The 14,651-nt window shown below is 38.3% G+C and overlaps 1 protein-coding gene across 1 annotated transcript; it reads right to left on the minus strand.

Moving 5' to 3' along the window:
* Window positions 1-792: 792 nt before the first annotated feature.
* Window positions 793-13,087, minus strand: mRRF2 (mitochondrial ribosome recycling factor 2). The gene is made up of 12 exons (XM_089640765.1): window positions 12,903-13,087; window positions 12,686-12,814; window positions 11,030-11,167; window positions 8,845-9,036; window positions 6,271-6,785; window positions 5,900-5,989; window positions 4,718-5,072; window positions 3,813-4,026; window positions 3,093-3,213; window positions 2,346-2,441; window positions 1,645-1,791; window positions 793-1,058 (listed from the first exon to the last, which is right to left on the minus strand). The coding sequence occupies exons 1-12, from the start codon at window positions 13,060-13,062 to the stop codon at window positions 897-899; spliced, it is 2,319 nt and encodes a 772-aa protein (XP_089496891.1). The 5' UTR covers window positions 13,063-13,087; the 3' UTR covers window positions 793-896.
* Between the last annotated feature and the right edge of the window lie 1,564 nt (window positions 13,088-14,651).

Below are 14,651 nucleotides of genomic sequence, written 5' to 3' on the forward strand. Positions count from 1 at the left end.
GTTGTTTACTGGGGTAAGTAAATTATGAAACATTTGTAAAAGTGTCTTCACTAAATACTCTGAAACTAACTACGACTCTGCAAACAAAAGAAATTTACTTTACCGAATTTGGACTTCGCAAATTAGTTCATAACGTGGCGAGTAATTTGCGCTCCCATGTAAAAATGTCTATTCATTCAAAAGCAGATTTTACTTTTAAGAACTAAATGGTGATATTATAATGCGAGATGCCTATTTACTGTCAGATTGATTTATTGACGAATCACAGTCAGCTTAACCCCCTTCGTTCTTCAACAGTTGATTTTACCCCTCGCCATTATCTTCTCGTCTATTAATTCCTATGTCTGTGGTATGTATTAAGAAATTGCTTAGTGAGAAATAATAATCATGTCTAAAAAACAATTATATTTATGTATTCACTACAACAAGTACCTACGACACCCGCCTAATCATTTTGATTTACTGTATGGAAAGCATTCTTTTTTTTATCCGTTGACGACTCGCATTGCACTGCTTACGACATATATTATCCTAATATCTAGGAACAGTGAATATATCTTAATATGTACCGGCAGACCAATATATCAGTATTGGGCAATATCGGAAAAGAACAGTTTTTCCCAGGCCTAGTCTTATTATCGTTATATCACGGGATAGGAACATATCAGAAATGAATCCTTGGGATGAATGTTTCCAAAAAATGGAGTAAAATCATCAATATAATAATTATAACATTTTATGTACATAACTTATAGTTTACACAACAAAACAAAAATGTATCACATTCCTTAATAATTTAATTTAAATATTTTCATAAAATTCATTCTACTTACAATTATTAATATTTACATGTTAACCTAAAATTATATAACAAGACTAGCGATTTGAAGTGTGCATCAATATCCCCTCACAGTTCTGATGGCTTTATCCTCGTCCATGGAAGTCATTTGCTGGTTGTTAAGGAACTCCATGTTGAAGGAAGCCGTTCCTGAGGAAAGCGTGCGCAGATATTTGGAATAGCCCAACAGTTCTGCCAATGGAGTGATGCATTCCACTATCTGCAAAAACATGGAAACAACAAAATATGTATTAGAGTTTATTTTAATGCATTAACTAACTAACCATCACGCCATTTCTTGGGACTGACCCCCCAAACATCAATTGACCTAAACAACTGGTCTTATTTTTAATTTATTTGAAGTGTACCGCGAAACAGCAGAGCTGCGAGCGGCGGTGGCGAGTGACGAGCAGTGACATCTGTTGTCTCTAATAGAAGCTTTCATTCATAAGTCCACACAATTCGCTGGGTCAATTTAGAGAATGTCTCCAGCTTTGGCATCTTCTGTACCTATGCGCGCCATCCCGAATTACGGAGGCAATTGAAATCCACAAAAAGCCCGCTTACATCAATAGGGACGACGGGGCTAAGCTTAACTTGATATCCGGTATAATAATTATCCGGAAAAACCGGCTCTAAAAGGAGTATGCTTGCAATACAGCCGGAATCACTTCTGCATACATAAACACACACTTCACTACAATATAAACATCTGCCCTGATGATGGACACTGTAAAGCTGTCTGAAAGAAGGAGGAAGTGCAAAATGGCATAATAACCCAAAAATGAAAAACAATAGTAACATACCTTATTGTGACCTTTGTATCCAATGTGCTGAATGGCAGACCGTCTCCTCGAAAGGTCGCTCATAATCTTACTGAGGTGATCTTCATTACAGACTATCTCCAGGTGCATCATGGGTTCCATCAAAATAGTCTCACAATTGCTAAATACCTGAAATCATAATCATTACTATTATTTAAACTATGAATGATTAGTCCAACAGGAGTGAAATAGTTAACCAGATACGGACTCATAAAATTCATGCCATTTCATTTTGTATTAGAATGAGATAAATGATTTAAACGGTGTTAGAAAGAGATAACACCACACTTTCAGTTTGGATTCAAAAGATTAGCATAGACACTCCTGAAAAATTGTAAATAATTCTATGAAAAAACATTAAGGGCCGGTTGTTTCGGAGAATTTGAACAATTCATCAAATTTAAACGTTAATTTGTGAGTTCTGTGAAAGTCCTATTCAAGTTCTGATATTATATCATTATAGTCTAGTTGCTTGACAGAACTGAAATAATAACAGAACTAGAAAATATCTTTCACAGAACTCGCAAATTAACGTTGAAATTTGAAGAATTGTTCAAATTCTCCGAAACAACTCGTCCTTAGCATTTACCCAAATTTGGGTAGCTATGGCTCAAGGGCATTAGCGGCGCTACCCAAATTTGGGTAGCTGTCACGAGAGTAGTTAAGTGTAAAATAAATCGGACCTTTCTCAAGCATTGGGCCACTGCTGCAGCTACAAAGGTGTCTGAAGTTCCTCTGCCTACTTCCAACCAATGAAGTGTAACTCCGACGTCAATAATCTGCCAAATTTTCAATATATTATTTTAATAACACTATTTATACAATCGTACCTTTGTAGGGGCAACAAACAGAGTCACGCTAGCTAAAAGTGGATATGTAGTCAAGTTAGCTTCCCAGAAGCTGGGCGTACTATACAGAGCCCGCAGATACTCTAATAGTACACAACAAACCGTTTGCAATCTATAGAGCACAGGCGTCGGGTGGAGATGTTGTCCGTGTTCTACGGGAATTTCAATGGAAGATGCTCTGACAAACTAGCATCATTGATCCCTTCGGCACCGGTGCAGTTGGGAAACACATCAAAGGTGCGCCCAACATTAGTACACAGTTGACATTTGACTCATAGGATGGTTTCTGGTTTGATTAGTTAAACGGCTCGGCTGTAGAATGATGTGCCGGCCTCAACATGGGACTCTTCAAGATCCAGGTTCACTCCTTCATTTCTTTAAAAAGACCGTCCACACAGCACTTCAACGAGAAGACATAAGCGTTATTTGTCTCAGGGCCTCCTCTGTGAGAGGGTTAATATAAAAATTTAAAAATATTGTTTACCGAGCTTGTGGCACCATGTTCTATCACCATCTTCAACCAGAATACCAGTATCTTCAAAGTAAAGTTATTAAAGTGCGTACAATATATATTATACTTACGGGGCACCCTAGTTTGGGCCCATGAAGTAACGCTGCTTCGATGCCTTGCCGGATGGATGTCATATGCTTCGGACGGATGTGAGACAAATTTGAAGAGCTCTCCTGAGTTGATTGATCAAGCCTAGAGATAAAAAGTTAATTAAGAATTGCGTAAATTATACATTCAAAACTAAAATCAGTAAGTTATTAGGACTATTGACCATTGCTCACCGAACCCGCCATGCGCCAACTGACACTTTATTCATAATAACTTACTTGAATTTTGCAAAATTATATTTTTGTAAATTGTACCACGTGTCTTAAAAAAACTGTAAAAAATCTATCCTACGTAGCTTCCCCAGGATAGCTACTTATATTCGGAGAAATGTTATAAAAATACAAAATTATATGTATATTGGAGAGATACGAAAATATGGTCTTGAGTTTTATTATAATGTTCAGCTTGTTTATTCATTCTGCGCAATAAAAGTCATTTGAGGCTTTCATTTTGAGCTATGTTATGCGCACAAAACTCGAGTCGCTATTAAAGAATCTCCATGTACGAATGGACTTAAAGCAGTCCCAGCGAGAGGTTGTACGTGATATAATCATTCTAGTTTCTTCTGTCATTTTCGTTTTGATACAGGATGTGTGAGAAGGAAGAGGACGATCGTCAATGGTTTACGTATGACCTCTCAACTTGGACTACTATATCAATAATTATAAAGATGAAGTGCTCACTTTAAAATTTCTTTCCTAGTGGATGGGTAGGCGGACATGGTGAGGTTGACGAAATGCTTGGTGTTTCCAATCTTGTCATCCAATACATGGGTCTCCTTATACTCCGAAATGATAGTCTCCTTGTAGGATATCTGAAGAGGACCCAGTTCTGCGTCGATCTTGTACTCGGTGAGGAGTCTCTGCTTTATAACCTCGAGGTGCAGCTCGCCCATTCCTGACAAAACATGACATAATTTAACATATAGTATATACTTAAAATGGTTTTAAAAGATCTCTTCAGAAACTTATAAATTAGAATTTCAAAACATTTTCCAGAAAGTAAATTTTTTTTTGAGTAAAATAACATACATCTTAACTAATCTGTTGATTGTTTTGAAGCAGAAAAACTCTAGGACAATGAGCTCTGACGTCATGAAAAAATATACTAAGGATGGAAATAGTTTCACGCTTACATCGGTCGCGTACCGTAATTTGTAGATGAATGAATGAAGAGCTGCCCGCAAGTCACGTTATTCCAACGCTCGCCAACACTACGTCATTAGTCGACCGACGCTCTTACCACATATCATGTATCTCACGTTTGAGAGCATTCAATGCAGTGCTGAACACGTGAACTGATAGGGGTGCACGAGTACAGCCTTAAAATAAAATGAATATTGAAACAGAGCGTGCTATAACTGAGATGCTTCTTTGTCTTCGTCTTTGGGACTTATCTAGTAAATTATGCAAAGATCAGGATGCTATGCTAAAATGTTGGCTTGAAGTGTGAGAATTTGATGAATACGATATTAAAAAAAACAACTTAATTAAATGAAAATGACTGAATTCGGGTGAAGTCGGCGACTGATGGTCAGCGTTCGATGTACGCGTGGCACTACTTCCAGCCTAAAATCAGTTAAACTTACCAGCTAAAACCATTTGTCCCGTTTCTATATTATTCGTCAATCTCAAGCTGGAGTCTTCCCGTTGCAACTCGGCGAGGGCCACGTCCAGGGGGGTCTGGAAGGCCAGGCTGGGCGGCTCGATTGAGCAGTAGAACACGGGGTCGGGGATGGTGGCACCCACCCCGAAGATGGCGGCGGACACTTCCTCCGTGTTGGCCGAGTCTCCCTCAAAGTAATTGGAGATTCGGTGCATCAGGTACGGAGGGATGTTGAGGCTCTCGCGCTTCTTCGGGTCTTTGAGTTCCTTGGCTAGTTGCTTCTTGGCGGTAGTTGCAACCAATTGGGACGATGATATGATGTCCCCAGTCATTGTTATCTGTAAGAATTGAATCAAAAAATTAATTGACATGAACTAATGTAGAATACGTGACAGTACAAACACCCACAAAGCCCTGCACACTGGCGTCAGAAGAGATAAACATGCCCTAATGCGAAATCTGGGTATCATTTCGTCGAGGTGGAGGTAAATCACATGACAATCTTTTTGACATAAACTACGACATCATTTCTACATTGACCGCCAGCGAGCGAATATCGAAATAACAAGACCATGCGCATAAAAGTAAAGTTCACTAAAGTAAGGTAATGGTTTTCACCGCAGTTCACATTGTGGGACTTTTCTGCGCAGGATTTGAATGTCCGTTTCTAACCTGACCGTCAGCTGTTCACACATCGTTCACGTGTTTGTTTATCGCTGTGAGTAAATTATAAAACATTTGTAAAAGTGTCAAAATAATTAAATAATGTAACAAAATAAGAAAGAGACACGCCGATGCCACTTCCCTGCTCTGTGCAACATGGTTTGTTCCCCTAGCCTCTATGGACAGCTCTGTGTCTTACTTACTCTGTGGCACTTACTCTGCATCATTTTGTACAAATCTTTAAGTTTACCAATGGCTTGACAATGCCTTGAAGGCCTCAGAAGATAGACTGTCTTCTCACTGCCCTATTCGACAAGTGTATACAACATATCATCAATGCTACAAATATAAATCAATTAAAAGCTCTATTAGATTGTCATTTGGAGAGAAATCAGATACGAGCGCATCAGCGGAGTGCTGCCTGCTCATTAAATAATAATAATCAATAACCAATAATAAATTAATACTAACATACTTTAAGCTGGCGACTCAAACAACTTACTTTTAATCCACTAACCGCAGCAACATTTCCTGCTCCAACTGAATCCACGGGTTTATATTCATCAGCGTACGGAATATACAATGCTGTACCCTGAAAATAAATAAATAATCTTTAATATTTCATCTACATACTTTCACTCACCAACAGTTATGCAAAATATACACCTACAAACATTTTTACACTACACATGTCATCCGGTAATTACCTAATGTACCCACCACAAATAAGACATTATAAGGAAACATATTATAGGAACCCAATATGAAACATTTCATATCTGTAATATTGTTTCATCACTGAAACCAATGTACTGTTTTTTTCTATGATATAAATAAATAAAGTAATGTTGTTAAACATAAAAGGTTGGTTACCTGTTCTGATCTTTCTTTTCCAATGTTAAAAATCTTCTGCGCCTTGTTAAGTTCTCCTGAGAATATTCTGAAATAGGTTAGAACACCTTTGCGGTCATCGTGCTGAACTTTGAACGCTTTAGCGCAGAGATTTTGTCCAAAACAATGGTAAAGTTGATTGCGCTCCCTTGGACAAGGCATGTAGTCAATAACTGCGTCCATTAATGTCTGTACGCCGATATTCTTGTATGAACTGCCGCATAAAATGGGACAAGCATCCATACTTAGAGTTACTTTTCTTATTGACTTTTTAATGGCTGCGGTATCGATTGTATCCATGGAATCTGAGCTGATGATTATGTCGGCTAATTCGTCATCTTTTTCTGATAAAGTATCAGCCAAGAGTCTCCTGGACGACACGGCTTCTTCCCAGATCTTGCCGTGATCTTTTTCCGACAGTTTTGTTCGAACATATTTTTTTCCTTGACTTTCAACGCCCCACTGAATTGCTTCCAGATTGACGACGTCAATCAATGCTAAAAAAAAATATAAGGTTAACATAACATTACATATTGGCAATCTAAATTACCATAAAAACACTGTGAAATTCCATAGGTCATATAGAATGCAATGTAACTGGTCTTAGCTCCAAAATACTAAAAAAACCTTTGACTCTCGACAGATACAGGTGGTCCGTTTGATAGATTCCCTTTAACAAACGAATTGCAATCCTTAGAGCTGTAGGATTGATATCCTTGTTCTTGCTCTGGGGGAACTATCAACATTGATCCTTTTGGCACCGGTGCATAGTCAAGGAACACGCCAAATACGCCCCCATCATTTGTACATGATTGGCATTTGTCACATGAGAATGGGTCGTTTCTACGACTCGTCTGGAATGATTTGCCGGCTTTTCTTTTCTCAAAAAGACCCTCGACACAGCTTCGGCACTGGGGAAATTGTTTTATTCAGAGTCATCTTTGTGGAGTTAATGTAGTTTTTTTTTTAATGGGCTGGCCATGTGGACAGAATGCCAGATGACAGGTCAGTAAACATCATGAACAAGTGGGTGCCCAAGGGGAAGCGATCTATGGGCAGACAGAGTCACATGTGGATGGACTGATCTGAACGGGAAGGCCTGAGGTCTGGAGGCGAATGATTTGGGACAAGGGGTAGTAGAGAAAATTTGCAAAGGCCAAATCCCATCCTGGCATTATGTTACTGGGTTGATGATGAACAACAATCATCAAAAATACTCATTTCGGTTGTGGGTCTGTCTGTGAGTGATTGTAACTCTGGTACAATTAATTTGGAATAGTTTTTAATTTAAGAGGAAAACACAAGTCAAATCATGTGTATTCTTAGTCCGTCGTCGCACTAGCTCGGTAACGGTACAAAATCGATAAAAACCGGAGACCTTGTGCAAAAATCCCACAATGGCTGCTCTACAAACTTTAGTGAACTTTACTTTTCTGCGCACAGTCTCCGTTTTTTTTCAGTGTCTTAATATCACCACGAATATAGGTAATAGGTATAAAAATCGCTTGGTAAAAGGAGTCTACGAATAGTTTATCGCAAAATTTATTTTGTGAAAAAATTTATAAGAAAGAAAAAAGTTAATCAAGAGAAACTGTCAGAGATAAAATAAAATTAAAAAAAATTGTATTTTTTTTTCAAGTGCATCGAAAATAGTAATTTAGCATTAAGCTTCACCTTAAGTGTCATTTTCAAAACTGGAACTGATTGTGTCAAGAATTCTGACAAGCGATAAAGCGATAAACCTAACCCTACCTAACCTAACCTAACCTTCCCATAATCTCTACATAGTATAAAATAAAGTCACTATCCGCATCTGTCTGTGCGTTTAGTTCTTCTAAACTAAGCAACGAATTTAGATAGGGTTTTCACATCCAAGCGCCCAAATTTTATTTTAACTGATTACAAAACATCGACTTTTCTCTACTTTGTATATGTGTAATATGCTGTATTATATGTATAAACCCTAAAACCCTGAAAACCCTATTGAAATCCGTTGTCTAGTTTAAAAGAACTAAGTGCACAAACAGACATATGCGGATAGACTTTATTTTATACTATTTAGATATTTGAAACTAGTGGACCCGGTAATGCTTCGCTATTTCTAATGTCTTTCTCGGGCGTCTCCGACTTCTTCCACCATTCACTTCTATATCCCACAATGTTACTGTTAAACAAACTACATTATATCGACATCAATTGGACTCCGTATTTCATTCCAGTGCAGAGATATTGCGTTAAGTATTCCTCAGACGTCCCTGACTCCTTCTACCATTCAAAAACTCCTGGTGCTGGTAAGAACAAACTTTGAAATTTTCAGTGCAACCAGTTTAGTAGTTTTTGAGTCTATAAGGCACGAACATACCCAGGTTTAATTTGTATGTAAAAAGATGTGTATTTCGTTTGTTTAAATTTCTTAGGGTTAATCTTGACAAGTCAGATATCATGATTATCTAAGGATCTGCAATTTTTTCCATTTCCAAGAAAGCGTTATTTACTAACTAACTAGATTTAGTAAAATAATGTTTTGAGTTAGTAGATAATGGAATATCAATATACCAGTAAGATTGCCGGCTGCATTCCTGACGGGCAGCTGCAGACACAGCGGTAAGACGTCCAGCTTCTGCTGCAGCGACTCGAGGCACATGGGGAGGTCGCCGTCGCGGCGGTCCATCTTGTTGACGTACGCCATGCGCGGCAGTCGGTGTCCCTCGCACTGGCGCCACACCGTCAGCGTCTGCGCCTCCACACCTGCGGAAGAGCTGGCCATATTGTTTCAAGCTTGTACTTGTTGAGATTTTAGACAAATAATAGTTGTATGATCTAATGAATTAAAAACCTAAGCCATTCAAAGTCGCAACATGGATAACGCAACCATTCACACAGCTGCATTATATTATCAAGTCATAATGTACATAACATCGTAAGGTATATTTGCCAGAAACTTAACTAGGATGAAGTATGTATGAAGAATGAGTTAATGATAAATGTAAGTAAATCTAAAGTCATGGTGTTTGAAAGAGAGAGTACGAAAACAGTGTGCAATATAGTTGTGAATGAGGAATACTTGGAGCAGGTGGATGAGTTTGTGTATTTAGGAAGTATGTTCTAGAGAGATGGGAAGGCTGACAGAGATATTGAAAGAAGGGTAAATGCAGGCAACTCACATTAATGGAGGACTGAACGTAGCTGGCGCTAAAAAAAATTGTTCAAAGAAGCGAAGTTACTATGGAGTAGGTACTGGTACCTACCCTTATGTATGGAAGTGAGGCATGGAACTGGCAGAGAAAGGATGAAAGTAGACTGATTGCTATAGAAGTGAGATCTCTGAGGCATATGGGTGGTAAAAGCATGTATGATCGGGTGAGAAATCGAGATCGAGATCGTGGAGATCCGCAAAGAGTGCAAGGCTGATGTAAGCGTAATGAGTAAGATCAAGAAAGGGACGCTTAGATGGTTTTGGCATGTAGAGCGAATAAGCGAAGAAAGGAGTGTAAGGAGAATATATGATGCAAATGCAAATGGTAGCAGAAGTCGGGGACGCCCAAGGAAGACATGGCACGACCAAGTGAATCAGATACTTGAGTCGGGCCATGTCAAGAGTCAGAATAATAGAAGAATATGTATAAGATGTTATATGAATGTGAATGAGGCAAGGAGTGTGTGCCAAGACCGAGTTGTTTGGCGGTCCGTCCTCTCTGCCTACCCCTGCGGGGAAACGGTGTGATGGTTAGATAGTTAGTAACTTAACAGGCAAGAGCAGAGACAAAAATAAGCAAGATAAATTATTATTGCCTATTGCCCAATAATTATTGTCTTGGCCACCAATAGTCTTGCAGAGCAAGGTGTTGGCTGTCAATATTATCATGTACAGTTAAGATTGCCCTAGAGTATAAGATAAATTCGCAATACAAAACAAAAGATTTACTGTAATAACTCCATCAAACTTATATAAAGACAGTTTTGGTAGTGGATACGTGAGTACAGAGACGCATGTGTGTAACAGAGAGAGAAGGAAATAGATTTGGCCGGCAATATTGTCGTAGTATCGGTAGTCGAAAAAACTCACTGTCAAAACGGACAAAACATCGACAAGAATAAGAAACTTTTACATCCAATCCTAGGAAACACTTCCTTGCAAATAGAGTAGTGGATGCAATACAATCAACGGTGTGACAATGCTACGCGAAGAGTGTGCGAGGAAATGACACGCTATTGATGTCCCACTTTAGTTTGCTATGCGGGAACATGAGAAATCCACACCTCCGCAGTTGTATTTTTATTTAGACCATCGATACCTATGACCGCATAGCTGTGTGTGCTAGCACTGCTAGCCGCCAGCCAGTTGGTCACGGATCGTCGTTAGTTGTGGACCCCTGGCACGTTTTTTTAGCATCTGTCGATAGTTTTTCATGTTTTCAGCAATTAAATTACAGTTATTATCACTTTTGATATAATATATAATAAACATAAGCGATTAGCTATGAATATTCATATTTTTCCGATATTAAATCGCTTATTTTGAGATGTGTATTGACTACACAGTACCAGAATGCGTGGATTTTTTTAGCACAGTAAGGGAAAGGTTAAACCGGGCCTCTCCAATGGCTTAAACGAATTCTTTGGTAAAGATTCGTCCTTGACCCGCAACACACCGGCTAATCGGGTTGTGACATAGTTCCCTACAGTGATCGACATTTATATTAAGTACTAGAAGAGCAGTATTAACTTTACGGAAACATACCAGCCGAGCCATCCAGTACCACCACGGCTCCGTCCAGCACCCCGAGGCTCTGCTCCACCTCCATTGTGAAGTCAATGTGTCCAGGAGTGTCGATCAAGTTGAACTGGTGATCCTTCCAGCTGAACGAGACGGCGGCCGCTGGAACGAACAAACAAATAAATCTATTGTTACTTCAAATTATTATGAAATGATGGTACGCCGATTGGAGTCAGAGGAATCATCTATTGGGCAGCCCGGTTTTCCTCAAGAGGTGCAAGGAATCGATCGTTCAAGTACACATATGAATCAAAAGACAAATCACATCCCGAAAAGCCGACAGGATATTTCAAAGAGCAGAAGCAGCGCTGCAAAGAATTCACAACATCCGTGGCGGTCTTGATAGAATATATCGAGACCTTTTCATTTAAAATAAAATAATGTATATTTGCGGCACGTTCCAGAGTGGAAGATACTCTCAGTATCGACCTGGTGTAGGACAACCATTTAGAATTGGAACGTTGCTTGAAATGGCTTTAGTTGTGTTTGGTGACCAGATCTGAATAGCCAGGTACTTCCCCTCCTCCCCACTACTTTCAGTCGTACAACATACCCCAATTGGGGATGCCATAGTCTCACTGGCTTCAGATGGTTGGGAGCAAATGAGACTCTTGTGCAGTAATCACGTAAAAAGAATTTGTCAATTTTTAGTATAATGTGACATTTGCCAGAATTGGTATTCCTGATATAACAATATGGCACGAACTCAACACGGCAAATATCGCATAGATGTATTAATTTTAATTAAGCTCGTCATCCCATGGGTCAGTAAGCAATCGACATAAACCGAAAGCTGCAAGAAAATGAAGTTCGCTATAGTAAGGTAACAGTCTTTTTTACATTAATTATTAAAAATAGTTTGACACCACTGATACGTTTCATGTACTTTAGAGTCACTTCAGTATTTGTTGGTTGTTGTTTTATTTATATAAATACATATATTTTTTTAAAACCATTAACTTCTCATATTATTTTTAATTCTATACTCCTTATTTTTTTTTATTCTATACTTTTTGTATTCTTTTGAATTCCTCTATATTTCAAACTTTTGATAAATTCTTTCAAATTATTTTAACGTACTTCACATAAACACTAACTCGCACATATAAAATATCATCAGTTTATTTTTTTCTTAATAGTACTTACATTGATTTCGTAAATTGAATTCATATATTTTTTTCTAAATTATATACTTCTTATATTCTCTTAAACTCTTGTGTACTTTATATATAATCAACTACAACACGGGCATGTGCCTAGCTTGGTGGTCTAAATATACTCAATGACTGTAATAAACAATGCACTGAATAAAGAATATTTAAAAAAAAAAAGTTTGCAGCGCAGTTTAGTGTGGAACTTTCCTGCGCAGGGTCTCGCAGCATTTGGTTTACGTCGATTGCATACCGTGGGATGCCACGCGAAATTGGAACTTAAGTACATATTTTGCACCTCCCTCAAAGCCAATAGTTTTCTCTTATAGTAATTAAGTTGAAGCAAAGTGTTATTTCGATAATCTGTGCGTATTAAGACTGAAGAGGAATAGGAGACAGCGGGTTGATTGGAGTATAATTTGTGCGACTTATAATACAGATGGTTGATTTCTACACGTTTTAAACAAACCTGTGATGGTTATTCCTCGTTCACGCTCTTGTTCCATGTAGTCCGTGACGGTATTTCCATGGTGGACTTCTCCCATTGAACGAATCGTGCCAGAATAGAACAGCATTCTTTCAGTTGTTGTTGTTTTACCTAAACATATATTGATTATTAGCTATACTTCCCAAAATCAAAGTTTTATATAATGCAATTCGAGTGTTCACAAAATAATAAAACTTGCCGGCATCGATGTGAGCCAAAATACCGATATTTCGTAGGTTATCCGAATCATGGTCATTTATCTGAGAGTAAATACAGGATTTGGAAAAGTTTCGTTTTTGTTTGAATGCATTTTGAAGTAAATTTTTACTAATTCTCCCACAATACATGGTTTTGTACATTTCAAAGTGACAGCTACAATTTGAGGTTAGGTGGCGATAAAAACGAGTGGCTATAAAGTTATATAGGCCCGGGTATTTATTAACTCTTTGAAGTACTGTGGTTTCAAAATTCGGCCACCTTGAAAATAAATAATTATGCTAAAACGGCCATCTATTGACAAGTTTTTTAAATGCCATGTGAGATATAGATTCTCTACTATTTAGTTTCCAATAGCGATAATAGGTGGCTTTGCACGGTTTGGTTATGTGCAGTTATGTGTTTGACAATTGCCAGCGAATTGTGGTTTGTTGTGATCTCCGACTTTAAAGTGAAATATAACGGTATGTATTTCGAATTTTTGTCCATTTCTTATGAATTCTAGTGCCCTTGTATTTCATTTGTCGAATTATCAATAAGAAATGTCTATAAATATAGTATTTTTTTGTAAAATCGAAATTTTTTGGTGGTTTTGCTTTTCGACCACCGTACTTGAGGTAATTTTTTTAGTCTTACAACATGGTTATTCTGATTTTATAATTTTACAGATACATCATGCCGAAGAAAGGTCTTTGCCAAGAAGAAATCGCAGGAATACTTTTAGAAGAGATACCTTCTGATGATGACAGTTGTTATGGGTGCTCAGACAATGAGGAAGAGGATCTACAGGAGGAGCATCTAGCAAATGTCACAGTTAGCGCCTCTTCGGACGATGATGATGATGAACTGCCTCTATCTTGTGTGAAGAATCAAATCCCGGCGTCTTCTTCATCTACCACACTAGATCACCCTATAGCAGGCACATCCAGCCCTTCTGGTTCACAATCACCATCTACTTTTGATGTTCATCTTTCGCGTACGCGTAACCGACCAGTATCGTCTTCTCCATCTGCCCAGTATAGTCCTAATATCTCAATGTCCGTTTTGTCATCCACCGCTGCTGTTCCAGGCACAACTGCATCTACACCTGTCATACCTGTGATTATAGTCGTGCTTAAATGGAGCCGTACGTTCAATACCGCCCTCCCTGGTGAATTCCGTGAAGAAACAGGACTACATAATGACTTTCTTACGATGGAAAATCCCACACCTTTGGAAATTTTTCTGAAATGACTCCTAGTTTGATTGAAAATATCTGCTTCCAGACCAATCTATACGCACAACAAGTCGGGAAAAATCACCAACCCACAACCGTTCAGGAAATTAAAAAATTCATTGCACTAAATTTAGTAATGGGAATTAAAAAATCCCCCAGTTATAGAGACTATTGGTCATCGTCCCCTGATTTACACGACCCCTATATTTCAAGATTTATGACAGTCCATAGGTTTGGCTGGCTGTTGTCAAACCTTCATCTCAACGACAATTCATTGATGCCTGCTAGAGGTCAACTTAATTTCGATAAATTATATAAAATAAGGCCTTTGTTGAACTGCTTGTCAGACACCTTTGATCGAAATTACAAGCCATCACCTACTTTGGCAATTGACGAGAGCATGGTCAAATTCAAAGGCCGCAGCACATTGAAGCAATACATGCCCAAAAAACCCATTAAAAGAGGCTATAAGATCTGGATGATGTGTGCAGAAAATGGATACAACTTAAAATTTGA

The sequence above is a fragment of the Hesperophylax consimilis genome, chromosome 16 (assembly GCF_061612785.1).
Source record: "Hesperophylax consimilis isolate HC1 chromosome 16, BYU_Hcon_1.0, whole genome shotgun sequence".
NCBI lineage: Eukaryota > Metazoa > Arthropoda > Insecta > Trichoptera > Limnephilidae > Hesperophylax > Hesperophylax consimilis.